Source organism: Accipiter gentilis, chromosome 14 (assembly GCF_929443795.1).
Source record: "Accipiter gentilis chromosome 14, bAccGen1.1, whole genome shotgun sequence".
Classification (NCBI taxonomy): Eukaryota; Metazoa; Chordata; class Aves; order Accipitriformes; family Accipitridae; genus Astur; species Astur gentilis.
The window spans coordinates 27084554-27112141 of NC_064893.1; the positions used below are offsets into that span (position 1 = coordinate 27084554).

General features: G+C 42.5%; 1 protein-coding gene across 1 annotated transcript; it reads right to left on the bottom strand.

Annotated features, from left to right (window-relative positions):
- Positions 1-720: 720 nt before the first annotated feature.
- CBLN4 (cerebellin 4 precursor) lies at positions 721-5859 on the bottom strand. The gene is made up of 3 exons (XM_049817182.1): positions 5541-5859; positions 3853-3969; positions 721-1033 (listed from the first exon to the last, which is right to left on the bottom strand). Exons 1-3 carry the CDS (start codon positions 5814-5816, stop codon positions 836-838), a joined length of 591 nt encoding a protein of 196 aa, XP_049673139.1. The 5' UTR covers positions 5817-5859; the 3' UTR covers positions 721-835.
- Positions 5860-27588: the final 21729 nt, after the last annotated feature.

A 27588-nucleotide genomic window follows, 5' to 3' on the forward strand; every position in this document is an offset into this window, starting at 1 on the left:
TTTTAATAAAGCAGTTATTATCAATCATGTTAATTAAAACTGAAGAACAAGTGTGAGATTTCCTGCAGGGCAAAGCTGTTTTGCAAAGTTGTGCCTGAATGATCACCTTTAACCCTGGTAAGAATATTTTTCTTAATGGTTATAATCTGCTCTTCTTTTTAGAAAACAGCACATGGAAAAGAGGAATACTTTACATACCCAACTAAAATACAAGCATAACCTCTTAGCTTTATGTAAGCTAGACTCGATTGTGACCGGTGACAGAGCATAAATATATGGGTGAATCATCCAACACACTACACGCAGAGGAGAATTGAAGTCAACCACTTATCAATAATAATTACCTTTCTCAAGACAATGGAATAGATCATGTCAGTTAAGTCCCAGTGACAAAAACATGTATGACCAATATATCAATATACGGTTCTTTGGCAGCAACACACTAACTCTTGATTGAAGTCTGAACTCAAACTCTCCTAAATTATAGACCTGGTTGCCAGTCTTTTCATAATTAAAGAAAATCCACTTCTCCCATGAATCCAATAAGTCCAGTAAATGAACTCTGAATAAATCTTGCAGGCAGCTTTAGACTGTAACATTAAGCATAGATATTTATTGTCTGCTTTAGTCTCGATCCAAATATATTGTATTTAAACACACAAAATTCTGCGAAACTTCTGAGTAGTTCGGATGGGGCCAAAATCCATAAAGAGAATCCATATTCACCCATGAAAAACCAATAAAGAAACATCAATCCCATGATGATAAAATGATCTTCATGTAACAGAGGCAATGATGAGTCCACACCTGGATGAATGTCACAGGAAAATTGACTTTACAGGGGAAAGACCAGAAAGCCAGAAAACGTAGAATACTGCCATCCACCGACCAGATTACCTTTCTCCAATTTCAGGTAAACCTTATCCTCCTTGTCTAGGTAGAGCAGGACTCCATTAGTGGCAGCTTCACGTGTGACGTCCTTGTCCCCGGCAAAAGCAGAAATGACTGGCTTTCCATTTAGCATCAAATTAACCTACAAGAGAAAAACCACTGAAAAGCTCTAATGGACAGAAAAACATCAAGAACTATCACTGACTATTGACTGCAGCGTAAGAGGTCTGCTAAGGTTCCAATCTTCTTTGGGTTTGGGGTTGGGTTTTGATTGTGTGTTTTAAGCTAGTGCTTACATTTATTTGGAGCGTACAAGCACATTCATGGGCTTGACCTGCACCCGAGGGAAGGCGGTGGGACACTGTCCCCTGACTGCCATGGTCCGCCCGGGCTCAGTGAGCGTGAAAGGTGCCATGGCATTGCCTTCATCTGTTGCTTGGGCACATTAAGTGTTGTAACTCTGTGGTGATACGGAACTGTGAGCTGTTACCTCAATTTGTTTCACTTTGCCTACCTCATGGGTTATTTAGACGTGCACAAGCAAAGAAAGAAGACATTTTCAAAGAACTTAGGCACCCAGAGATACGATGCGGGCACCTAATGAGATGTCAAAGGCACCGCGGTAGGCTGGGAGCTCACGCTTCATCGAGAGCAAAATAGATGTCCCTTCCATCACTGATGGTGCCTTAGTTTTAAAGTCTAGAACAGACCTTTATCTTTATGAACCACTGCACTGTGTTTCGGTCCTGAATCTGTTTTTCTACAAAACACTTCTGAAAGTCAGCACAGCCTCTGCTCTGAAAGCAACATCACACAGACACTCTGTAAATAAAGATGGGCAGGGGCTGGGGGAATGGACGGATCCAGGCATTTTTCATTTCCCCAATGGCAAACTATTAGCTTTCTTCTGCTTTTTCCTTTTAAGCGGCTATAATGCAGTCACGGAGGGGTGAATTATGAAATGCTTATTCATATCGAGTATGCTGGCCTTGCATATACTCCCATTAATTTTAATGGGAGTCGCCACAGAATAAATTAGTGCTCAGCATAAGTCAGGGCAGCAGAATCTGGCCCTGATTTGGGATTCGCCTATCTGGGAAATCCACTTAATCAGATGTCCCCAGGGAACCAATTTCAGCTTAATGATATTTAATGGCACTAACAGATGTTCCAGGGGCACAGTAATATCACTTATGTAGGAAGCCTCCAGGTGATTTAGTGGTGTTTAAGTCTGCAGGTGGCTGAGACTCAAGCTGGTTTGCTCCACGGCAATGGCTTTTGGTCCTCCCCCCTAGTTATTACACATGCAAAAAGAAAGGGCATCAGGAGTTTACTCATTGCTTGGTTCTGGTTTATCTCATTCCTTCTGCACCATCTCTCTCGGCCAGGTTCCCCTGCAGATCATCTTACAGCTATTTTAATCACAGGAGAAGACACATCACAGGTTTGCTGCAGATGATGGTCTCGTGTTAACTCTGACAAAATGGAGCCAACCAAACCCATCCATCCCTTTAGAAACTCTTGATCTCTGAAAGATTTCAGGCCATCTCACTTGTAACATTCCTTGTTATGAGCTCCAAACTCCCAGGTTTGAAACACCAAAGTCTGCACTGGACTTCCAGAATGCAAGTCGGTATCTTTCTTGGCAATATGTATTTTAAACTTAATGAAGCCGGCTGACACAGTTATTCCAGGCCGTTTCAACCTTCGGCTTTTAAGAGAGTGAAAGGAACAAAATTTGAGCATATTGAATAGCTTATAAGCTCATTATAGAGAATTTCATGAGGTCAGTATTTCATCTAAGACTTTTGTCATTGACCTGAATGGAACCATGATTTCCTGTTGCAAACTGAAGGTGAGTTTCACCAGGGGTGTGAATGTGTCTCGCTCCAGCTTGCTCTGCCATCTCTACCGTTTACCCTTTTCTCGGGAGCTTTACCGGCAACCCAAAGCCAGAGCTGCCGCAAAGAAATGGCTGATCAGTCCTGCAGAAATCCGTCTCGTCTCAGCCTTGTACACTGAAAACCATATTCAGGAGCAAGACAGATCAGGGGAAAAGCACCAGATACTTCTATGAATCTAGCGGTCTCAAGGGTGGAGACGAGGGAAGCCACAGATGTTACTCCAGATCTAGAAAACCGGTGTGTATGTCACAGAAATTGCATGACCTGGCATGAAGACTAAGGAATGTACTTTAAGGCATTTACTGTTGGCTCAGCAAGGGGATGTTCAGGCACTTAGAGGCTTTTCCTCTAAGATAATACATACTTGTGTTTAATTAGGTGGTTCAGCTGCTATTAAGCTACGGAAGAAAGTGCAAATTGCTCCTTTTTTTTTTTACTATATGACACTTCTTTTATGTATTATATGGTGGGAAAAAAGTTTAAACGGCTACAAAGGTTCCCTAGAAGACGTCCCTGTAGAGGTCTAAGATTTCAGTGTAGTACAGAACAAGCAGACCGCCTTAACTAACCTTGGTCCACAGCAGACTGGTGTTATGAACAGATACCCGGCATCACGAGCTGTCAGCCAGGTCACAAAATGTTATAAAAATCATCAAATCTGATACATATCCCCAGAATTCCTGTGTCCAAGACAGCGAGTTTAATCTGTAGCAAAATATGACTCTTCAATAGTATTTATACAATTAAGCGAAATTTAGAGCTCTGTTTTATTCTTGGATGATTCATTCTGCTTAATACTTTATATCACCCCGGATATTCAGTTCCTATGGTCTAGAAGGGAAGCTACCGCAAAGTGTCTGAGGTGAGGATCCTGCTTTATTACAGCTGTTCAGTTTAAACGTATTCACTCTACTGCTAGGAACTCTACACCACAGGTTGCTTTAAACTAAGCTATTTTTCCTTCAAAGCGTGTTAAATACTCTTGTGTTCAGTCAAGTTCCCATTCTAAATAAACAATTTAAGTAAAAGATTTTGTAATCACACTTGATCAACGTACCTGAATTGTTTGACTTTGATAGACTTTAATTACGTGAAAACTGAAACTGTAAATTCCTTTTCTTGGTGCTACAAAGACAGACTCCAACGTGAAAAAATTGCCCACATTTACTAGGATCTACAAACAAAAAATATAACATGGGAATTAGTACAGGTGCTCAGTGCTAAATAAAAGATACAGACTATTAACTTTAGAAACCATTCACCCACGAAAATCTTTTCGTCTACATCTATGCTGTTTTATTCATTGTTCTCTCAATTAAGTTGGAATATTACTCATAAAAATGGATATTTAGTTATATTTATAGTACAACTTTAATATAAATATAAAACTAGGGTGGAGAAGAGTTCTTACTTTGCTACTCTACCATACCTTCAAGACTTTCTTCTATACATGTTTCGAGGAGATTAAGAAAAGGCATTTTTGTTCACCATTCCCCCAAAATGACATCAAAACTCTAATTCGGGGAGTGGTGTAGCGGTTTTGGCTGAAAAGCAACGGCCAAGTCAACACTGTTTTCCTGGATGTATCAAGCTGTGAGGAAGGATGTACACGAATGATGTAATTCATTCAGCAGTTTATAGTCAGCCTGAGTTCCTGACATACCTGGCGTATCTCAGCAAAACCTGGCCGTGAGCCGTTGCTGCTTTATTTGTTTTTGTAAGCACTAATAATAATTTGGGTTTGATTAAACAGAGACAAGTAGCAGAGGGGAACGTATTAAATGAGTGCATCGTCCATATGCTGAATATCTTCTCTAATGACTACGCCTTTCTTTCTTTCCACTTAGTTACGCTTTATTTTTAATCGATGTTTTCAGGCTCATTTATGCCAGACACAGCCCTAGAAAGCCACAAGGAATCTCCACGAACTTAGGGTGATTTAGCCTACTACCACGAAGCTACGTGACATATCCGGCTTCAGCCGCCACGGCGACTTACTGGCCGTTACGATACGATATGAGCAGCAAAATAACCGTCCGCCTCAATCACTTCGGGCTTGCCCTAGGACGGGAGCTGCTCCATGACCTGTGTGCTGCTGGCCCCAGTCCTTTAGCACCAGTGGCCGGGACGAGAGGGGCCGCACTATGAGCCCGTGACTGTTACAGAAAAGTTAAAATCTTTTTCCTCGGCGTTCGTTCTTCTCTCCCCTCTCAAAGGCTGCCCGCCCCGGCCGCTACCCCCTAAGCCTCCCGGGGCCGCGTCCTCGCCCGCAGCCCAGCCCGCTTTGCCCCTCGGATGCTCTCCCAGCCCCGGGGACCGGTCCTGCCGGGCTGGGGCTCCCGTTTCACCCCCGGCAATTCCCCGGACCCATCTCCCGCGGAGCCGGGGTGGTGGTGGGGGGGGGGGGGGGGGGAGTGGGAAACTCCTGCGGGGAGTGAGATGCTCTCCGCAGAGAGGGGGGGGGGGGGGGGGGGGCGGCCCCTCCAGCCTCCCCGCAGGCAGCCATCCCGACTTTTTGCCGAAATTAAGGAAATTGCGCCTTTGGGGGGGGGGGGGGGGGGGGGGGGGCGCGGGGAGAGCGGGAGGCGGCGGCACTTGTTGATCGCGCCCGGCCGCGTCCCGGCGTGGGCGAAGGGGGGCGGGGGGGGGGGGGGGGCGGCCACGGGCACCCCGGTCCCGCGGGGATCCCCCTCCCAACCCCCCCCAGCGCATCCCACCGCCCCGGCCCCGCCGCCGCCGCTTTACCTGGTCGAAGTAGATGATGCGCGTCTTGTTGCTCATCTCGGAGGGCTCGTGGTTGGTGCTCCTCACGGCCGAGAAGGCGACCTTGGAGTTGGCCGCCCGCACGGAGATGCCCAGCGGGGAAGAGGACGAACCCTTGGAGTCGGTGGCCGGGTTGGAATCGCAAACCACCAGGCACTTGCCCTCCAGGACGATGGGCTCCGTCTCGTTCTGCCCCCTCGCCGCCGGGCCGCCCAGCGCCAGGGCCAGCAGGACGGCGGGCAGCAGCCGCCAGCCCATGGTCGGCACCCGCGGCCGCCCGGCCCCGCCGCTCCGCGCCCCGCTCCGGCCACCGCGCCCCGCACCAGCGGCAGCGGGCACCGCCGGCACCAGCGCCAGCCGCCGCTCCCCCCCCCCCGGCCCCCGCACACCCGCGCACACCCGCGCACACCCGCGCACACCCGCGCACACCCGCGCCGCCGCGCACAGCCGCGCCCGCACCTCCCCGGCAACGCCGCGCCGAGAAAGTCTTCTTTCCTCCGGCTTCTGCCCTCCGTCTCTGGGTTTTGCGGTTTGGGGTGGGTTTTTTTTTTTTTTTCCCCTCTCCTTCTTCTCTTCTCCTCCTCCTCCTCCTCCTCCTCCTCCTCCTCCTCCTCCTCCCGCCCCGCCACCACTTTGCGCCTTTTTTATTTTTTCTTGCTTTCTTTCCCCGGGTCCTTCCGCGAGCTCTTTCGAAGCGCGCCGCGAACAGCTGCCGAACAAAATAAACGCTGCCCGCTGCCCCTTTTTCTCCCCTCTCTCCACATCAAAAAAGAGAGTGAGAAGGAGCGGGGGGGGAAAAAGCTCTCGGGTGAATTACGGATGAGAGAGAGGAGAAGAGAGAGGTCACGAAGAAAGAAAACCATTTGACGCTGCCGTGATCGCCGCTGCTGGGTCCCTCTCGCCTTCGAGCCGGAGATCCAGGATGCGCCGAGCGGTGGAGCGCGGAGGTGGTAGCTTACCCCAAAGCTGCCAGATCCCGCGTCTGCTATCACTGCCAGGGTGCCGCAGCCTCCGCTTCACTCTCTCTCTCTCTCCCCCCCTCCTCTCTGCCACAACCCCCACTAAAGGGGGATGTCAGAACGAACCTGCCCAGCTCTCACCTGGCTGGGCAGACACGATGCTTCATCGCTGGAGACCCTCCTCTCGGAATTGCCCCCTACGCAGGCACGCACGCTTGGCTTCCCAGGCAACTTTGGAAGCAGCTACGAAGCCGAAGGGAAAGCGACAAAACATTGCAACGTCCCCTGTTTTGAAAAGGAGGAGGGGGAAAGAACTGCAGCTCGGTGGAAAGGCAGCATCTAAACCCGGGGGAGTCTCCCAAGGCACAGACCTCCTGGGCAGGTATTTGCAGCTCGCATTTGGGCATGACCCCCCGACCCCGCGCACGCTGCCGTTGGTTCCCCGTTACGCAGCCAGGAGGGAAGCAGCCCTCCTCAAAGCCAGTCGCTCCGACGCTTAGATCACTGATAGGACTTTACTGACTGCTCTTTGAGGATTAATGTTGCCCGCTACCACCTCACGGTGCTGCCAAACGGCAGCTTCTGGTAATGTTTTGATTAGACACCTCCGTCTAGTATTAGTTTCTTTTTTTGATGTGTGTTGAAAGGATTGGAAGACTGAGCAGGTACCTTAGCTTAGTACTCCCACGTACTTCAAGATTATTAACACCGTGACCGGTCTGGTGATGCTGATGGCTTCTAGAGAAGGTCTTTCCTGCATCACCTGATCCCATTTGAAAGAGTCTCATGCTGAAACCTAAACCCTCTTCAGGGACTGGCAGAAGTGACACAGAAGCTCAACTGGCTAAACAGATTTCCATCCAAACCATCAACAAAGTGCCAATAGTTTGTAAGAAACTGAGCCTATGATTTTTAGATAGATACCTTTCAACACAACAAAGTTTTTGTGCCCGTAACAGTTTTTGCAACAGCTATGTCCCACGTCAGCCATTAACCACCAGCAGCCTGCATTCACTTCTTGCCCAGAGGCGTCTCTACCTGTGTGCAGCTTTTCTACCTTCCAAACCCAGCTGGGAAAGGTGCTGATCTGGTCTGGGGCTCTGAATGCCAGCACAACTTGCTGCCTCCCATTCTGCAGAGGAAGAGCCTTGGGATACAGACAGCTCACCCAGCACCTCGGCTCCATGCACTAACAAATGCTGGCCATACATCTGGACACTAACAGACAAAAGAAATCAAAGAAGCGACAGGAAACTAAGAGGAGGAATAAAAAGCACCGAAAGCCACCCTCTACTGAACACCAAGGCTTTCTGCAAGCAAACGTGAGCTGGACTGTTTTTCAGTTGATGTGGAGAACTGAGGGTGAAGCGTTCGGTCTGCAGAACTCAGCAAAGACTTTGAGAAGCCGTAAAGCAGCCAAAAGTCCTCTTAGCTAGCAACAAATACAACACTCTCTAAAATTCAGAAAGCCAGACTCAAACTTTAAGGAATCCCATTGGTCAGACAAGAGGTAAAAAAGAAATTTTACTGTTTTCTAGGAATGCATCGTCTTATTCAGTGACACCAACAAAGATGGATAGAAGAGTCAAGCCGAGAAGTACCACTTGCTGTAAACAAGGAGACTAAACAAGAAAGAAAGCAAATACTTGCAGCACAACTTTGCCTCTTCTCTAGAAATTAGATCTGCAGATTAAAAGGTTTATGCCAATACGTAGGAACACCTGTCTGGAGGACTCTTACAAAACAAAGCTGTATGAAAACAGGAAAAGATTTTGTGCCGCAATATTTTGTAAATAAATACTAAAGTATAAATAACTCTATACTGTTTCAACATCTCGTGCTTAAAAACTCTTGTATCTCGTGCTGCTCAGTAGCCTTTTAACACTGCACAAATAGCAGCAAATATAACGTGTACATAAATTTAGATTGAGATTTGAAACCACTGACAATTTTGAAAGATCAATCATTTGTCAGAGATTGAAAACTTGACGATAATTTCAAACAAACTGTTTTAATTTCATTTTGTTGTGGACAATGACATCAACTGCCTCTATAGTGGGGGAAAAAAAATGGGGAAAAAAAAAGCAAATAGCCAAAACTCGGGGGAAGAAACTGTAAAAAAGGAAAAATAACATCAAAAACCCAACTGATCGGAAAGTCTAGGTAGAAGTTGAATCAGATTTTTCAAAAGCTGACTTTCCTATTTCCTTGCCTGCAGGTGCAGGCACCTGCGAAGTCTGGCCTGGCAGCACCATCTTCCCATTCCACTTCTCTCACTTGAATGGCTAAGAACCTGTTTTGCACAGAGCAGACAAAGTGCAGACAAAGTCAAGATGAGAAGCACCTCTCACCCCTGTGCTTTTCTCCCAGAGCTGTGCACACGTTTCTGTGCATGCAGGTTATTTTAGCTGTGTGAACAAATTAGTAAGTAAGTACGCAGCTAACCAATTGCAGCCATTTGTGAACACGGCTACTTAATCTCAGAGCTCAGTTGCGATAAAGTTAAATGCAAGTTAGGAACAAATTTACGCACACATTTTGCATGCAGTTATAGACCTTCTTTTGAGATCACGGTCTGCAAAAGCTAAGTGCTCCTGATCTCATACAATCTATTCTGGAAAAATCAGAAAATATAACAAAAATTCTCTTAAAACTACCTGTCAGTCTGCACAGATAATGTAAGACATACATTAATGATCAACATCATACTTCTCATCGCCTGCAAAAGGAGACTAAAGTGGACTCTCTCCTGCAGCATGGAGATGTCAACAATTTCCAGAAATGTTTTGGCAGGTGGCATTAAATTTTGACATCAGTGGTATCGTAATCTGAAGGAAGTCCAATTAAAAGAGGCTGCTAATAAAGATAACATGAAGAAGGGAGCAGATTCTGCCCCTGTGTTTTGCCCGCATTTGTGCTGGGCACATGCTCATAGGTGGTTCTGGTCTGAAACTCCTGTTGTATTTGAAAGGCCTTTTGAATTGTGGTGGTGGAGAGAGGAAAATCTCACACACACACTAGGGCTCCTATTCCTGCCTTGGCGCCTTTGCCTTAGGACATTTCTTCTTATTTACAGAAGGTTATGGACAAACCCTTTTCATCATTTCATCATTTTCTTTTCCACGTCTAAAACGTATTCTGGAGTACTACTGGCTCTGATGTGTTTCTGGCTTGATTACAGCTCAGTAAAATTAGCAGCTTTTCTGGAGTGGAAGGAAGGGGACTGAGCAGAGGCTGTACAGCGGCGCTGGCCCTTGTCTGCAGCAGCTGGTACACGGCGGAGGACGGCGGAGCTCCCTCCCTTGTGGAAACCAGCAGCAGCTCAATCAGAAATTTTACTCCGCGCTTGGAACTGGAAGGCACAATGTTTCAGTAAAGTATTCTTTTCCCCAAAGGGTAACCGGTATTGAGATTTCAGATGACATTTATTAACAATATGAATTCAAGAGATTAATAAGACTATTAAAACTTTTCCCTAGCAATAAGCCATTTGCAGGATGAAGAGAAGGCAGCAGAACAACGGGATGAGCAAAATTCGACACAGCGATCACGGTTTAACAGCCAAGTCCTACAAGCACAGAGGAAATCCCAATAAATTTCCTCTGCTCTGGGAAAAGGAAAGCAAAATAGACACTATCAGGGAACGTGTATTTTTGGGGGAAAATTGCTGAACAGAAAATGCAAACTGAATTCTTCCTGGAAGTAAAATGAATATAACCTACAATGAAGTTAGCATTCTCAGACATCCGAAAGTAAAGCATCAAACTCACTGGTGGTGTAAATAAAGTCTCTTTTCACCGCTCAGACATGGCACCAAATCACAATTCAGAGAGTGATGGTGGCAGTTAAAACAAATTCTTGGAGGCGACGGATCAAGCCCTTAAATGGAGACCTGAGCCCGCTATCAATAATTTCCAAGTCGATAACTGGGCTGTGGTGGCTGATCCCGCAGCCAGCTGCAGGAAGGGGTCAGGACCTGGTCTGGGCCAGAGGGAGCCCACGCAGGGACCGGCGCGGAGCCGCTGGCACGGCCATGAACTTTGCTCACATGATGCTGCCAGAGAGATTAGATCTATAAACAATATACATGATCCAGCCTCAAATCCACGCCTAAGCGAACAGACTGAAAAGGCCCCGTCGCCAAAATACCTGAAGCATATCATGAAATACCTCCTCCTTTTTTGCCCGCCCACCCACGCAGCAGGAAGAGAGCTTAAAGGTTATTAGTAAGAGTGCTTGTTTGGGTGGTTGGGCTGGGTTTTAATTGCTGAACAAAATGAGGGAAGTTTGCTGCGGATGTTGTGGGAAAGTCGAGTTGAAAAGCGAAGTTTGCATTTAATTCATAAGCAGCAAGGTTAATGATTGTTCTTATTTTATCTGACAAAGAATTTCTTAGTATTGATCCAGTTCCCTCTCACAGGGATTTTTTGTTCCTTCCTTTGAAAGAAAAATGAGTAAAATAAATAGCAACAATGCTCAGGAATGGAAATTCAGTTAGATTAAGCTCACGGTTTCTTTCCCTTTCTGGACACATACTGTGGAAACCTAAAACTGTCACCAGTTGGAAGTATTTTGTCCTTTCACAGGGAACTTTCTGCACCGAGGCAGGCATGCTAGGCATCCTTCTGACAAAGGGAAGAGCCACAGGGAGAATAAGGAGAAACACCATGTTTACATTTACATTTTCTTTTACCTCTGAGCTTGTAAACCTGCATTAAATACAATTTCTGTATCAATATTGCATGATATCTTTCAAATCTCCTTGGAAAAAAAAATCTTGATTTGTATAATTAGTCATTTGCCTTACAAAAGGGAGCAATAATCTGCCTCAGACTTCCTCCCCTGCTTCTGAGCGTCTTGCTTGTGTCTAGAGGCCTTATGAATTCTACCAACCCCTCGGTAACGGGAGCCCTCCTTCCTCTCCTCTTCTTTTTTCTTTATCCTAATTATCTTTCCCTTCTGTCAAGCCGAGCTTTCTGTTTGCTGAATGTGTAACACGGTTTTGTAGTGAGCTGGTTGAGCACCCATCAGCCTCCTCCTAGGACTAAACCCCCGGCGCCGGTGCTGCTCTACTTGGCTTTTTGCTGAACTCATCCTAATGAGGACGCGCGAGGTGAACCGGCGCGGGAGCGGCGGGACGAGAGGGGGAAAGAAAGGCTGGATTCAAAGGCAGAATACTGATGACGATTCAAACCTGTGTTTATGGAGCTCAGTGGTCAGACTTTTTACTGTCTTTTGACATTCTTTCAGGCTAAATATTGTATTTCCTGAGCTGGCTGTCGTCTCCATCTGGCTGTTGGCTCCCGTACAGACTAACTTGTCTTTTAGACAGCTGGCCCTGTGGCTCTCGGCTAGTTACACAGTTTGTTGGCTGAATCCAAAACGAATTCACCTGGCTAATGAGCTTAATGGTTGTTAAGAAGATTCCGTAAATATTTTATAAAGTAAATTTCACTTCATGTATTTAGGCATAAAATGTAAAGAGATCCTATAGGAATATAATAAAATCTTCAGCCATATATATATGTATGCACATGGTTGGAATGACTAAAAAGAACAAAAGGGGTTGGTATTTAATTTGGACAGATGCAGAATCAAGCCTAGATTTTCCCTGCTTTATTTTAACCTAAAAGACAACCTTGCTTGGCTTTTTAAGTAGGCTTTTTCTGTATGTTTGCCTATTTTAATGTACCTTCCTTCAGTCTATTCCATCTTCAAATATTTTTTTCAAACTTTCTGAAGTAGCAGAACAGAGAAACCAGTCAAAACCAATTGTCTGTTGGGCCTCTTTAATTTCCCTGACACTCTGCTACAATAAATTTGTGTTTTGATGGCCATCTTAGGAAATGAATTTTTAAAATTCTGTGTGAATTTTAGAGGTGATTAAGAAAATGAAGTCAGCGGGATGTCTGCATGTGTGTAAAGCTAAAACTGTTCAGATATGCTGACGGCGTTGGCATTTGAGGTCTTTATTCAGCATTTCTTACGCAGCCAAACCTTCTTTTTGGCCAATACTGCAAACCTGAGCACACTTCAGGCCCAAGCAAAAAGTGCAAATCAGGGTTTGAAATGCTCACGGCCAGATTCTGCGACTCCTTACAGCAGCGTGTTTCTGCAGTTACTCTTTGATGGACGTCTGGAAATACTCCACAGTTACACTGTTTCACTGAGTCCGATAGACTTAGTCTGGATTTACATCAGTGTAAAACTGAGAGCAAAATTTGACCCTGTAGGTTCTTTTTTACTCCTTCCTAGATCCTAGCCAGGAGTCAATTGTTTGCAACATGAATAGGCCAGTAAATTTCATCATTAATCTCGGCTGGGCTATCCACAAACAGTTTAATGTTTCTTGTGTTTATATTTATTCAAAATATTTTCAGTAAATCTCTTTCTAATTTGCATGTTTAACCCTCTTGTAAAAACAGGCCTTTGGTGGACTATGACCATAAAATCAACTTCCATACATTAACTGCCTTTATAGGAGGTACTTGCGGCTATGTAACTTGTCATGAAGTAAAATCTCATTCTTGTTTTACTGTTGCATTTCAGTTCATGCCTAGAAAAAGAAAAACGACTGGGTTTTCTGTGTTTTCAACTAATTTACCTGATACATTTGTGCAATTTCATGAAATAAATAGTTTTGCGAAGCGCTGCGCTGACCTATGCAATGGTCTTAGATTCTTCAATTGCATTTTAATGAGGCAAGAAGTGTGATTTTTGCCCAAATGGAATAAAAACAGATGATACGGTCAGAAAACCAGAAAAACAGCCTCGCAGGAAAATCTTTCCCTTTTAGCAGGAGGGAAGTGGGAGGAACAGGGTTTGTTACTTGCTCCGAGCTTCAGAGCCTGTTTCACTGAGCAAGGCGGTTGCAGTCATCTCAGGATGGAGTTTGCAAAGGCTTTGGCAATCTGCTGGCGGTCAATTTAGCTTAAAGAGGTGAATAAATTTTGTGGATCTAGTTTGCTAATTTGGTCTCAAGGAAACCACAGAAAAATTAGATCCTGAAGTGGTATAATTTAGTGCATCTCCTTTGACATCAGTTGAGGTACACAGATTATCTCCCCTCAGGAGAATTTGTCCCAGATAAATTTCTCACTGAGTGGTTTTCATAGCAAGGGCCAATGGAAAACTAAAAATAACTTTGCTGAGGGAATAATTTGCATTAAAAGAGGTGTTTAAGATAGTGAATTAAGAGACTGTCCATTGGCTGTATTGCTTGTTTGATATTTAAAAGGAGTGCATTGACTGGAAGACTTGTGGTGATATTCAGGAAGGAAGCCACAGGGAATGGCTTCGCATTAGGATTTTTAGTGTCATCTATTGAGATGTGCCAACAGAAGAACAAAACTGATTTTTTAGGTATCGTAGGTTTCATTTTTTAACTTACCAACTTTCATTGCATCCATTTGCTGCTCAGACTGTTTTCCCAAAAGCGCACATCTTTTAAAACCAATGTGTAATTTTCTCAACTTAATATTTTGGTTAATAGATCATTTGGACAGCAAATACTATAATCTCAATGTATATTTTCTTCTACAAATTGTGGGGCTAACTTAGGGAGTGCATGTAATTTATATAAGTTATATCTGCAAAATATTTAACATCAAGTGCCTATTCAGTTCTAATATTTGCAGTTCACAACTGGTAGTGGGTTAGAAAACGAGCAAATAAGTCCTTCAATCAGAGAAAGGAGAAAATACTGTGTAACTTACCCAACTATTCAGGCAGCTTGAATAGTAAGTCTTTTACTGTACCTGCGTCTCTTGGTTGCCTGCTTAAGGATTCGGGACCAAATTTCACTTTCTCTTGTATTTGTACCATTACCTAAAGTGGTCTGGAAGTAAAGCTTAATAGACAATTTTAGAAGAAAGGATGCTTGGCTTTGTTTTTTTTTTAATTTTTCTCTGACGTCATTAGTTAGTGTAATAATTTTCAGCTATAAGTTAGCAACATATTTAGAGAGAAACATAAAGTATGAGTAGCCTAACATTTGTAGCGGGTGGGAATTGATTAATCTGGTTAAATACTGTGATGACTTCTAATCAAAGCAAAACAATGCAAGACTTTCTTGCAGGGTTTACTTGCCTGCAGCAAGCCTAACTAATGCTTCTCCTGCATCTCTCTAAATGGAATGCTAACAGAAAAGCATTTTTCTCCTTGGTCAGGTATTTAAAACATAGTTTAAATGATTTCACATTTGAGCTTTCTGTTTGTATGTCCCTATAAATGTTTAAAACTGCTGTTGTCACAGAAATTTTGTGGCAAGAAAAACAGTGGGGATTACAATGTTTTGCTTTGTTCTTTTTGTTTGTTTTGGTTTTTGCAAGAGACAGCCATACATAGGCAGTGTTGATACTAGACTCCTCCAAATACGCCTGTTGAAGTATCATATATGGATAAGGACAAAAAATCCCCAAACCCTGAAGTTTGAATGAAATATTAAGATCATGTTAGATACATCCTTATTTTCCAGCACTCTCAAGCCTCTGTAAAGCTTGACACCACATTTCCAGTGCTCCTCTGTGCTGTGCATACATCACTACTGCAGTACAGAAGCATTAAATTAATTTTTCCATCTTCCATCCTTCCATATTTTCTTAATCTGAAAATTGTGCCAGCAGCGTGAAGGGTAAAACACATTCTCTATGTGTCCTGCAAGACCTGTCCATTAATCTAAAAGGTAAATTCTCACAATTGCTCATGAATAGCACTTTTCCCTATCATCTGTAGGTGTATATAATACTTTACAAACCATGCCCACAGAAAAGCATCCTGGAAACCACACATTTACCATCGAGGGCCAAACAAGACAATACCATTGAAGATGATCAGCCAGTGCATGGGAAACACACAGCACTGCAAGAGCTGGGTTAGAAGTCCTCCTTCAGTTCCCCTCTAAACTTTCTAAGGAAAGCAAATTCATCCCAGAGGACCCCAACATTGTGTAATTAACCATATGTAATCTAGAACTCCTTATAGATGAACTGCAGCCACCTCTGGGACGGAAAAAGATCAAGTCTTTTAAAAGCATTTTTCCATTAAGTTTGAATAATTTCCTGGACGTGTCACTGAGTAATTTTTAATCAGATCTTTCTGATTCTGTCCAAGCAAAGCTGTCAAGAACAATAAATATCTATTATCTATCTTTGTGGTAGTGAATGCTTTAAAAAGATGCAGGGACAAAAACAATACGTATATTTCACAGCTTAAGGAATCAAGTCCACTGAACCCACCAATTTCTCTCCCTTGGCTGGTAGGTGTCTTTCCCAAGTGATAATCTGTTGTCATTTTTTTAACCCACTTTCATAAGGAAATGAGGCTCCTGAGCTCACATTCTGTCTTTCTTTTGGTCCTCAGCTGAAAACTTCCAGAAATGTTAAACTCACCAACAAATTGTGAAATCTCTGTCTTCCCCATCATCAGAGATATTCAAAACCACACTGGACGTGGTCTTGGGCACCCTGCTCTGGACTAAACGGCCTCCAGAGGTGCCTTCCAGCTTCCACCATTCTGTGATTCTGCTAAAGCTCCTTTTTTTTTTTTTTTTTTTTTCTCTCCAATGAAGCTATCAAAATATGTAAAAGAAATACTAGGCAAAACAGAAAGAAAGTTAAACAAACATCCAAACAGTAAGTACTTCTGAAGAGCTGATAGTATTCAGTAATCACTCTGAGGTCAAAGTACTTGACAAGGGTAGCCTTCTCTGAGACTTCCATTCCAAAAGTCATTTCTTAACGTGCAGTGTCCTGCTTCCCAGCGTTATGCCAATCCAAATCTATGGGATTTTCAGCTTGAAACATTGGCTCTCTTTCAGCAAGTAACAAAATTTCACTGACTGCATTGCACTGAGCTTTCTCTATGGCTGCTCAAAGTTTTCCTGCGGGATGAGTTCATCAAGATGAATGCTAATAAGCAGTTATCTGAGTCTCAAAAGATTCAGATAAAAAAGCTTTAACACAGAAGCTATTTTTTGCATGTATTCCAGCCCTTTGAGGAGGGTGTCAGAACAGCCTTCCTGCTTGCAGAAAGGGAGAGACAAATTGATAGCAAGGATTTACACACCTAAAACACAGGCTCTGCATAACTTTTGTGCATTTGGACCCCAGAACTGGATCCAAAAGCCAAGTGTAGTCACCACGTTCATAGAAGTCAGGCTCTAGGGGTTCTAGCTCCTCAGTCCATAGCCCACAGCCTTGTCTTGAAGAGAGGTAGATGGGAGCTCTGGCTTCTGTACCAGTGGTGATTCTTTATCTCAACCAACGGAGCTTCAACATAAAAATATACAAACATTTCTTGAAATAGTGACTGGCACTTAGGTTTCCTCCTTCCAACCGACTGTCCCAATCTCGAGACAGTCATATTCTATGCGGAGCTCAATAACACTTGACAGTTTTTTGCACAGCTGCCAGGGGAAGAGGTGGGAGCGATTGAAATGAATCACAACTGTTTTCTAAATTTCATTCCCTGAAATGCCTATTTTGCACAGCACACCCGCACGGATATGGTACAACCAGTGCCTCTAAATGAGAAGTTGCGAGAGCCAGAGGAGCGCCCGTCAGCTCAGCACTCTGCAGGTTGGCTCCGCAGGGCTGTTTCATCAAATGCAGCCAGAGCTGTACTTTAGCTTGGAGAGCAGAGTCATCACAGCCGGGTTGTCCTTTCGCAGGACAAGTTCAGTAAATCCGTAATCAAAAGGATTTTGGTTTTAATTTTCCTAATCAGCTTAATTCCTGACAACAAAGTGAGACATCAGATTGTTTTAAATGGCAGGATTCCAAATAACAAACTTCAATTTAAGCATTAATGACAGCAACTTGGGATATTATCTGGGAATTATTTACTGGCTGAGAAAAGCGTCTGTTCTGAAATTGAGTTCAGCAAATTTCTATTTATAATTACATCATTTCAGGCCAAGTGCTACAGAGCTTGTTCAGGAAAATTTCGAGGAGCTGCAAGAAGAGTTTTGGTATAAATATGCTCACCAGTACTTGATCTTTATGGACAACAACCTTTGGGGTTATTTTATTTTTTTAGTTTAATGCTTGGGAGCAAATGACATCACCATAGATACATCAGCCATTATTTATCCTTGTGCAAGCAAAAGTGTCAGTTATTTATGTTTCAAAACACATTGTAGCATTTTTAAGTTGCATCCAGACACTTAAATTCTGCATCTGAAACCTTTCGTTTCAAATGCCTTATTTGTAAAATAAGCTTAAAGCTATATTTACCTACTTTGTAGTTTTCTGTTGTTTAATTACTGCTGACTGTCCTTGACTAAAATATTCTACAAATATGGGCAAAATCCATCCCTGGGTAAACACGCAGCAAGCGTAAGGCTGAAGCACATTTAGCAACCCCTGCAATCATTTCAATGTATAGCCAAGAAAGCACAGTCTGCTTCTTGGACCTATCACGTCAGCTGCAGTAATATGCTGTGACGTGAAATACTCAAGTGAAAGCTAAATAAAACCTTATTTGCACAAAGGATTCATACCTGCATGAGTCTGAGTTAGTGTTTTCATTAAAAGACTCTCCCTTTCTTTGTTACTCTGGGAATAAAGTAGACGGTTCAACTTCAGGTACATGCTACTTGGGTAGTGAGCAGCAACAGTGAAAAAATGAATATTTGCATTTAGTTTGGTGAGAAACCTTAATAGTTGAACATTTTGGCAGTCTGCAAATGTCTTTCAAATCAGGGAATAAAATCTTGGTGCTATGAATATCCACAGCAAAACTTCTGCGAGCAATGCAGGGAAGGATCTCACCAAAAGCTTTTTGAGTCCCTGTTTGAGTCAGAGCACCTCAGCACTTCGTCAAAGCAGCCCCTCAGTTTGAAGTTTTTAATATATTCTTCTTTAAGGCGAGCAGCTTGAAATTTGTTTGTGGTTCTTCTGAGTTGTCATTAGCAGCAACTTCTTAGGCACAGGAGTGAGTATTTTTCTAAGAATGCTTTCAGGCTTTAGTTGTTCTACAGCGAGTGCCCAACAGGTTCCCTTTTAGAGACCCCATGTTTTTATTCACTTTGTCTGAGACAATTTTTTTCTCCTACAATTGGTGTTTGTATTTGAAAGGCATTAATTCAAACTGAAAGACCAGCATACATAAGTGACTTCAAAGCTTTTATGCACAGAACACCTTCTAAGGGACCATAATTTTTATTTTTTGCTTTACCGTTCATTTATACAAATTAGCAGGTGTGCCCTGCCTGTCACCTGGTCTTCTGCCAATTCAAATAGGAAAGAAATAGGAAAACTGGAAAGCAAAGTCCAACCACTGTCCTAGGATATAATTGTCCAGTTTGGGAAGTTAATTTTTTTCCTCTGAGTCTAGTGTTGGATGACCTCGGCTTTTTACATCTATTTTTTGGTTTGAGGAAACTCTGGGAAATTTCTGCCTCTGGGGTAAGATATTTGTATGTCAAACTGTGAATTCTCGGAAAGCCCTTGCGAGTGCTGGTGCACATGTAACACTGGCCCCACTGGGAGCTCAAGTCAGTCCAGTGACCCATGCCTACATGTGCTCCATTTCTTACAGCATTTCTCAGGGCAGATTTGAATACACTGAGACGCTGGGCAGGCAGGCAAAGTCAGGGATTTCTACCGGGAGCTCCAATCCAGGAGCGTGGGGCTTCTCTCAGTCATGTTTTTGCTGAAGACAACTTATATGAGATCCAGAAATTATCTTTCCTATTCTCGCTGAAGTACTGCACATACGACCAGTAGTGTGCATTTTAAGGAAACAAACTATCAAAAGAGATCTCTATTTCCTTCTGGAGCAAGCAGTTCTCATGCAGCTGAGCTGTCACGAAAGAAAAATCAGTACAGCATTTGACCCGCAGCCTTACTTCACACAACTGAATATTGAGACGAATTTTACTGAGCAGAACTACTTCCATAATGTCATCATTAAGCTTTCATATTTCATAATATGCCAAATGTCAGCTCTGTGGGTTTTGTAGGGAAATAAACAACCCAGATGTAAAAATACTACAGTTCTTGCAGGTTGCTACTTGTCGGAGTGCTCCCAGTTATATTAGTTTCCACAAACAGAAGGCTCACCCGACGCTTTGACTTTTATGACTACAGGTTTGCAGGATAAAACTGTCAGCTGCTAAGGAAAGATTCCAAGGACACTATCCACATGGAAACTTAGAGCTTGTCTATATAATTCCAAGTAAATCTTGAGGCGTAGCATCTATTATTCTTTATATCATTAAAACTTAGTAAAACAGTTGACTCTAAGAGACTTGAAAAAAACCAGTCTTACACAAAATAACACTTGGGAAGAAAGAATAAGGGAGGGAACAAAGTTTATTTATTTATTTTTACATATAAATCAAGAGGTCACTGAAACTCACAAGCACTGAAGAAATAGCTTGTTTGAGAAAATTGAAACATGTCACCTCAGTAAGCTCCGACTCCATAGGAAAGCTTCACGCTCTCTGAAGGGGCTCGAACCTTCATTTGGACATTAATTTTTTAAATTAATGCTCCAGGATATTCATACAAAGACACAGATATCGACTACTGTGTAGAATATATTTTTAATTGGAAGAGGCCATGCCAGCTGAGCTATAAAACAAGTACAAGCTGTTAGATATAACAATAGAGAAAAAAGACTAGGAGAAAAAAGTGAGTCATGAAAAAAAAGGGAAAAATCTATTTAGTTAAAAGAGACTTCCCAGGACTCCTAGGCTAAGGTAATGGTAGAAAAACATGAAACTTATCATGACCATCACGAATGCTGTTCAGGGATGCAGGGATCTTGATACCATGGAAATGGCACTTGTATTCAGGATTATCTTACATGATTCACATATAAATGAAGATGGTTCAGATTTTGGAGCAGTAACAACACACATCAAAATCTGCAAGTGTTGTTTATGATGCACATACATGCACTGTATAGGGCATTGTGGTATAGAGATGCAAGAAATTAAAAAGGATTTTAATTTTCCTCTTTCCATCAGAAATGAGGGGTGTAAGCTGTAGCTCCTGGTTCGTAGATAGATGCCACTGACTTCAGGGTCAACCAGATGTCACTGCTCTGATGCTGACTTGAGGCAAATACAGCCAATATGTTTTCTGTAAAATTAAATGCCTTTATTTGCTTCTGTAAAATAAGTATCAGGGGTACTACTTTTGCTATTTGTTTTCGATTTGATTCCTTTTGCCTCTGAGAAACATGACTGCATGTTCTAACTGGAATCACAGTCCTGACAAGACTGTTGAGAAGCCAAAATGATGCACTTTTTGTTAGTGCAGACATGCAAGAGCTTACAGATGGCAGCGACGCTGGCGGTACAAACCTGAGGGGACCCACTGGGTACTTTGCTGCTGCTGCAATGCAGAGCTCTAGTTCAGGCATCCTCTACCTCATGCGAGACAGTTTCTATATATGATAGGTAGGTGCCTGGAACAGGATATTAAGCATACTAAATACAGAGTCTGCGAGGCTCTTCCTCAAAGATCTTTCTAGGCATCCTCTAAGAGGAGGGGTGGATTGAAGGCAGAGAAGTTAAGCAGTGAGGCCCATTGGCATTCACGGCTGGTGCCAGGTTTGCTTCTCACAAAGCGGGAAGAGCAGTTGTTTCTTTGCTCGTCGGTGCACTTGCTTAACACCTGATGCCTCCTGTTGAAGGCATTGCCTTGGAGTTATTGCTCACTGGTCAGGAATGAGGTGCTGCTCAGCACACCTTTGGGCCAGAGCATTCCTTTAAGAGGAGGATTATAAGGATTTGAATCCTTCAGGGCAGGAACCCACTTCCTTGGGGACTCCTCAAAATAGAGGTGGGAACTACCATTTTGAAAGAGCACTCATGATCCCTGCTCACTTCTTTGAAACAGCAGTTGTGTGCACCTGCCCTGGGGACCAGATTTGGCTTCCAAACGGGAGCAGCCGTAGAGGGCAAGGGTTCAGGTGCATCCCCTTCCCTCAGCAGATTTGGCAAGGTTGATGTGAAATGAAGCACTTGCCTTTGGTGATGGGCGCATTAGCTGCAGGAACGCTTTTCTGCCTTTTCACATAGGGGCGTGCTGCCAGTCGCGGCGCATCAGAAGCTGTAAGCTCCCAGGAACTGCAGCCTGCGCTGCCCTTTAAAGTATTGAGGCCAAGACAAGAAAACAATCTTGGGCTTCTTTTTCCAGGCAGTGTCCAAGCGTCTCTGTATGCCTAGTGATTGTCCTTTACTGTCTGACATGACCAGCACTAAAAGTCTACATATTGCAGCACCTAGCTGGTGGGTGCCCAGGCTCTTTACTGGACCTTTCTCTAAATACCTACGTGTTCAGCAGCGGTCGCATCTAGAACAGCAAATGAAATGCTGGATATAGAGAAATTTTATATGCCAGCTGAGAGAGGGTCGTGATAATGTAATCTTTTGATGTAAGTGCATCTAAGCCTTTCAGAGGGGTTAGCCTTAACTCCTTTTAGCACTGAAGTCGGGGAGGGAGAGTGTTCAGCATTGCTATCAAAGCCCAAACACTGCGAGACCTGGGCAGTCAGACCTAAAGTAAGTCAGGTAATAAATACACTTTTCCTCAAATAACACTGTTTGCAAAACTCATAGAGAAAATGCCAAATTTTATCAATGACCTTTTAGAACTGTTTTCTGCTTTCAATGTTAAACACATCCATTTTGCCTTTGCATTTATAGGCCCCCTTTTCTTCTCGTATATTTGAGCTCCAGATAATTATTCTAATTAAAAATATGTAAAAGCCAACAAATGCAACAGAAGTATTTTCTCTTTTGAAAACGATGAAAAATTACCTCCAGTATCCATTACTTAGATGCCTCATGACACATTTTTATTTTGCTTCTCCGATATTTTTCTCTTCCTGCCAACACAAATCTCACATATTGATTGATTTCTATTTTACCTGAATACATGACATTAGCCATAAAAAGCACTATTTTATTCTAGTACTTTGGGAGGGAAAAAAAAAAAACAACAATCACCCAACCAGACACTTTTTCCATTGCATACTAAGGCTGCAATGCTTTAATAGCAGAAAGACAAACAAGAATTTTTGCTAAATAGTCTCCTCTGTGGGTAATAGCACCACATTTCATTGTAATTCTTGTGAAGTATTGTTTAGAAAAGTACAGCAAACATAATTAAAAATTAGATCACCATACAGGAACTTATTCATTGAAAGTAATAGTTAAAACTCAGTCAGAGGCTGGATATCAAAGGAAAAGATTAAAAAGAGAAATTATAAAGTGTCAAAAGTGTCTCCTTTCTAAATACACAGGCATCTCAAGGTACAAAAGCACGTACATCAGAAAAAATGAGGGAGAGACTTGTAGGTGATCTGTGATCCTACAGGTCAAATACCACTTACAAATCACACATTATAAATTGACTCTCTCAAAATCAAGTCTGCTCTACAGACTATATACTGTCCATGTGCTACTTACTAGTAGAGAAACTTTCAAACCAATTAACTTCAACATTGTTTCCTGGACTTCTCCTTCCCTCACCTCTTTATATGATTTGTGTTGTCCTTATGGCATGACTTCAGCACAGGCCTTCCTAAACTCACTAATGAATGAAGATATCCACCCAAATAGTTCCTGAGAGTCTAGGTCTTGCGGCTCCCCAAATTTCACCTGTAAATTTGAAAGAGAAGAATATTTAACATTAGTATATCCAAGTAATCTAAACCATGTCCAGGATCTTAAAGAAATCAAAAGAGCAAGAGAAAAGTTAAACATCTTCATTATTAATAATGAAGAAGAACAATAACAAGAACAAGAAAAAGAAGAAGAAGTAGAAAACAGAGCTGGTTAAAATCTCCAGCAAGCTGAGATCCAAATCATCCCAAGTAAAAGTGGCCCCAGGAGCTGTCATCGAATTACTTCAGTAACCTGGCTTTCTGTATGACCCAGTCTCTCTGGCTGGACTATAGATCTCCAGCTGAAGAAATCGTGACGCTTCCTGGCTCTGCAGTTTGTTAGATGAACCCATTCATAAAAGAAAATGCATAAATTAGGGATATGGTTTATATTCCATGGTGGGCATGGTGGCAGCATGTTCAAGCCAAAAAGTTTTCCTTTCCTGTCATTTTGCTTTGCAAACAAACAAAAATAATCATAAGGAAGCAGACATTTGGGGCAGAAAAACTAATTTATCAAAGAGCCACCTTTCCCTGTTCTCTTATTTCCTTCACCTGAAAAAGGTGAACAGATGGAATGTTTTTGAAAAAGGCATGAACGATATTGGCACTGTGTCTGCTCTGCTATAAAACAAAAGGTGAAAGGCAGTCATACTCAAAGTTCAGTACTAGGAGAGCAATTCCTGCATTAACTAAAATCACTTCCACATACGTTCTCCAGTTCTAGGATAGGAAAGGATTTTTCATGTTAAATCTGTTGCTAAGGTTCAATTCAAGAGGTTTATCATCATTTTCAAAGATTCCCTCTTAATGGGATCAATGAGTTAAAGAACATAACTCTGCCTGCAATGGCTTTCTAATTGAGCAGAACTAATCCAGAGAAAGTGCTCCAAAGGCTTCATCAAAAAGTTTTAAAAGGCATCTTGTGTTGCTGCAAGTTCTTATCTTGGCTGTAATTGAGAGCTACTCTGTAATTGGGGGATACAGCTTTCCCCAGGCTGAACAGCAATAAAGTTGTATTTCAGTAGTTCAGATTGCGACCGAAAAGCACAGAAAGGTTTGGATAGGTATCTGTCATTATCTAAACACGGTCACCTGCACATCATCGAACGTTCCTAGGAGCAAACCCTCTGCCTGGAAATCAGAAACACAGTAAAAGAAACCACTCACATATAATCCAGTCACAAAAACTTTAACATTAACCAGTGACACCTGATTAATAGTTTTGCCTGTTGTGTTCCTAATTGCACCTCCTGGGTGCTCCGAGCCCTTGATCTTTGGCACGGCTCGCCACTCACCCATGGTGTACCATCAGTTAAACAGTAATGAGAGAGGTATTTCCTGGAGCTAATGACCATCTGTGAGAAGTTGATAGCCCACAGCTATACCACAGGCAGTTATCCCCAATTTATTGTTCATTCCATAGAAGTGTCACATGCCAAGGTCATTATTGATTTTATAAGCAGAATATAAAATCATAAAGGTAGGCCTGTGGATTTTTGCTTTATGTGCAACATGATTTCCATGGCTCCCTACAACACATTTCCAGATCAGATATTCCCCCCGGTAAGCTAGACTATTCCTTTCTAGTGCTGTTGAGATGATAGCCTGGTCTTTGATCACCCATCCTATTTTATATTTGCTTTACATTTCTGCTGCTTTATAAATATGCAAAAAAGATCTGTCTAGCAATAACATTATTCAGAAGAAAAAAATCCATTCTAAGGGAGAGAAATATATCAAATGCCTAACTTTAGAGAATAATGGGGAAGGGAGGGCAAAAACCAGCTGGGTTAAAACTTGAGGAAACTTCCAGCTACATGGAAAATGAAATCCTCTTCAGATGCAAATAAGAGTCTCAGATGAGTGTTTCCAATACAAGAAAGGAAAGCGAAGAGCCTCACACATGTATCTGCAGCGCAGCATCACACGTGTAATGCCTCCTGGCTGAATGTACGCAGCTGGAGAGAAAGAACATCTGTGCAGGAGTGTGACAGAGCGTGCACCTGCAAGAGGGCACGTTCAGCCCTCACCGGGCATGGCACAGCTCTGCAGGCAGGACCAGCCACACAACGCTAACTCCTTCTGAAGATGGCTTTTAGGTAAAATGGGTCAAATTCCTCCATACCCCATGCAAGAAGTGTCCTTCCAAAGGTTTTACAGCACAAATCTCCCCACTTTTAAATCTGGTGAAAATTCTTCAGCCATTTCCACTCACGTAACTCAATTGTTAACTCTCTCATTTACGCTATTTTTTCCACGTTTTTTTCTTCTTGCTTTATCGCCGTCCCTCAACCTTTTTTGAAGGCTTGGGACAGAGTTCATAATCTACCTACAAATTTGGCTTGCCTCCCTACACTGAGGCATTTTTCCTGTTTGTGGAAGGCTGCAAGAGACACAAAGAAACCCTTGCACATTGTTAAAATACTACTTTTAGTAAAACATAACTAATTAAATGTCCTTGCTCAAACAGCTCACTAATCTTCAATGTCTGTTCAGATGAGCCCCCAAAGGTCTTCCTGGCTGTATATTCTGTGTAACATTTGCCTATCATAATCCCTCCCCCTCATTAAAAAACAAAACAAAACAAAACAAAAACCCCCAAAAAACCACAACCACCCGCAAAACCACCACCACCTCTTAAAGCCATGTCCTAATCCCATGACCAGGAAGTTATTCCAGTTTCAGAGATTAGCACTGCATTTCAGCAACTCTGCCCCTTTCCTTAAAACATCCTAGTGTGACTATTCTGCCAGGGAATACTGTTACCATAGCAGAGACCTCCTGAATTCCTAACACACTCCAAGAATATTGTACTAAATGAAGAATCTACACGCTATTTTGTTAAAAATTGCAACGTGGAGCTTTTACCATTCCTTCTGGTGTGACCCTCTGACCCAAAAAAACATTTTCTAGTGTATTGGACCTAGATGGGTTGCTTCTGTTCAGAGGAAAAAATGATTGAGAGAATTAGGTGCTTCTCCAGTGCAAGTGTGGGTGAATATAATAGGAACAAACAAGAACAGACAGTTTCTGTATCAGAAATCTTCTGCCTGTGGAGCTTCCTTTCTGCTCCACTCATTTTTAGATCTGTGCTACTACTAACATCTCTATCTCAGTCTTCCTCTCACTGGAATAACAGTAGCTAAATCAATGCCCTGAACTATAAGCTTGTCACTAGAAAAAACCCTCAGCTCAAGTAACACAAGATTTGCAGCTGCCTACCAGCCAAAGACACAATTGCTTGTAGGAACCAGAAAACATGCAGTTTTCCGTAACATGTTTTCTGTAACATGTTGAAAACATTCAACAGTTAAACTTATTGAATTTATGAAGTTGCCAAAATCTACTTTTCTTTTTGATATTTGGGCCACAGACACTCTAAAAAGCGAACTGTAAGACTTCAAGAAAAATAAAAGCCAGATTTTCATTCAAAACATTCCATCACTGTTGGATGTGATTTTTTTTTTTTTTTTTTTTTCAGTTTCTGTGGACAGTATAACTATAAAGCATGTGGAAGTATGGGAACTTCTCGCACTTCCTTCTCATGCCCTCTCCCCCTCCTTTTTTTTTAAATAAATGTAGATTTATTTTCATTGCATTTTAATATGATAGGTACCAGTATGTTGCTATAAAGCTTCTTCATTTCATCACATCTTTTTGACAGCTGGGATAGATCCCCTTCATATTTCTGAATTAAATCCTGTAATACAATAAAACTTCTTAATTTGGTATAGCAGCATAATATTAAAGCAGGAATTAAACAGCAGTGAAAACAAGATAATTCAAGTCAAAATTTTCATGTCACAAAAATTTCACATTTCAAAAAAGATAAGCATACATCAAGCTCACACATTTCCTTGCAAATATTAAGACATCAAAGACAAAAAAAAGGAAACATCAATGTTAGAGAATTTTTTACTGTATCATCCAATGACACTACCTAAATTTATTAAAATTGGCAGAACTAGATAAGCATCATAAGGCCCTAATTTCCACTCGCATTTGACATAGTCTAGCCTTTTTGCACGTGGAGCAAACACTCCCAGTTGCTAGTTCTTAAGGAGGCAGAAACAGGGCCTCAGAAACTTAACTTTTTAAATCAAATTTCTTAACAATGGTTCCTTTGTAACGTATACATTTACAGCAACTCCATATGTATTGAAGCAGCACACTGTTGAGCTGCTCCCAAGGGAGAAGGAAACCTACGCATTGAGCAGATGCCGACACCACCCAGTGAAGCACAGCACAAAGATACCCACCGCAGCGGAGATGAACACGTCCACACCACAGAGCGGGGAATGCCTTCACGGGAAGTAGCCCTGCTCGCAACTAGCTCAGCAGCGCTCTTGAGAGTTTGTTAACTTCTCTGTACCTGAGCTAATAAGTGCTGTGTTTGGCTCTGCTGACTCCCGGCCAGACCCTGGCTCCCTACAGCCTGCTCGGCC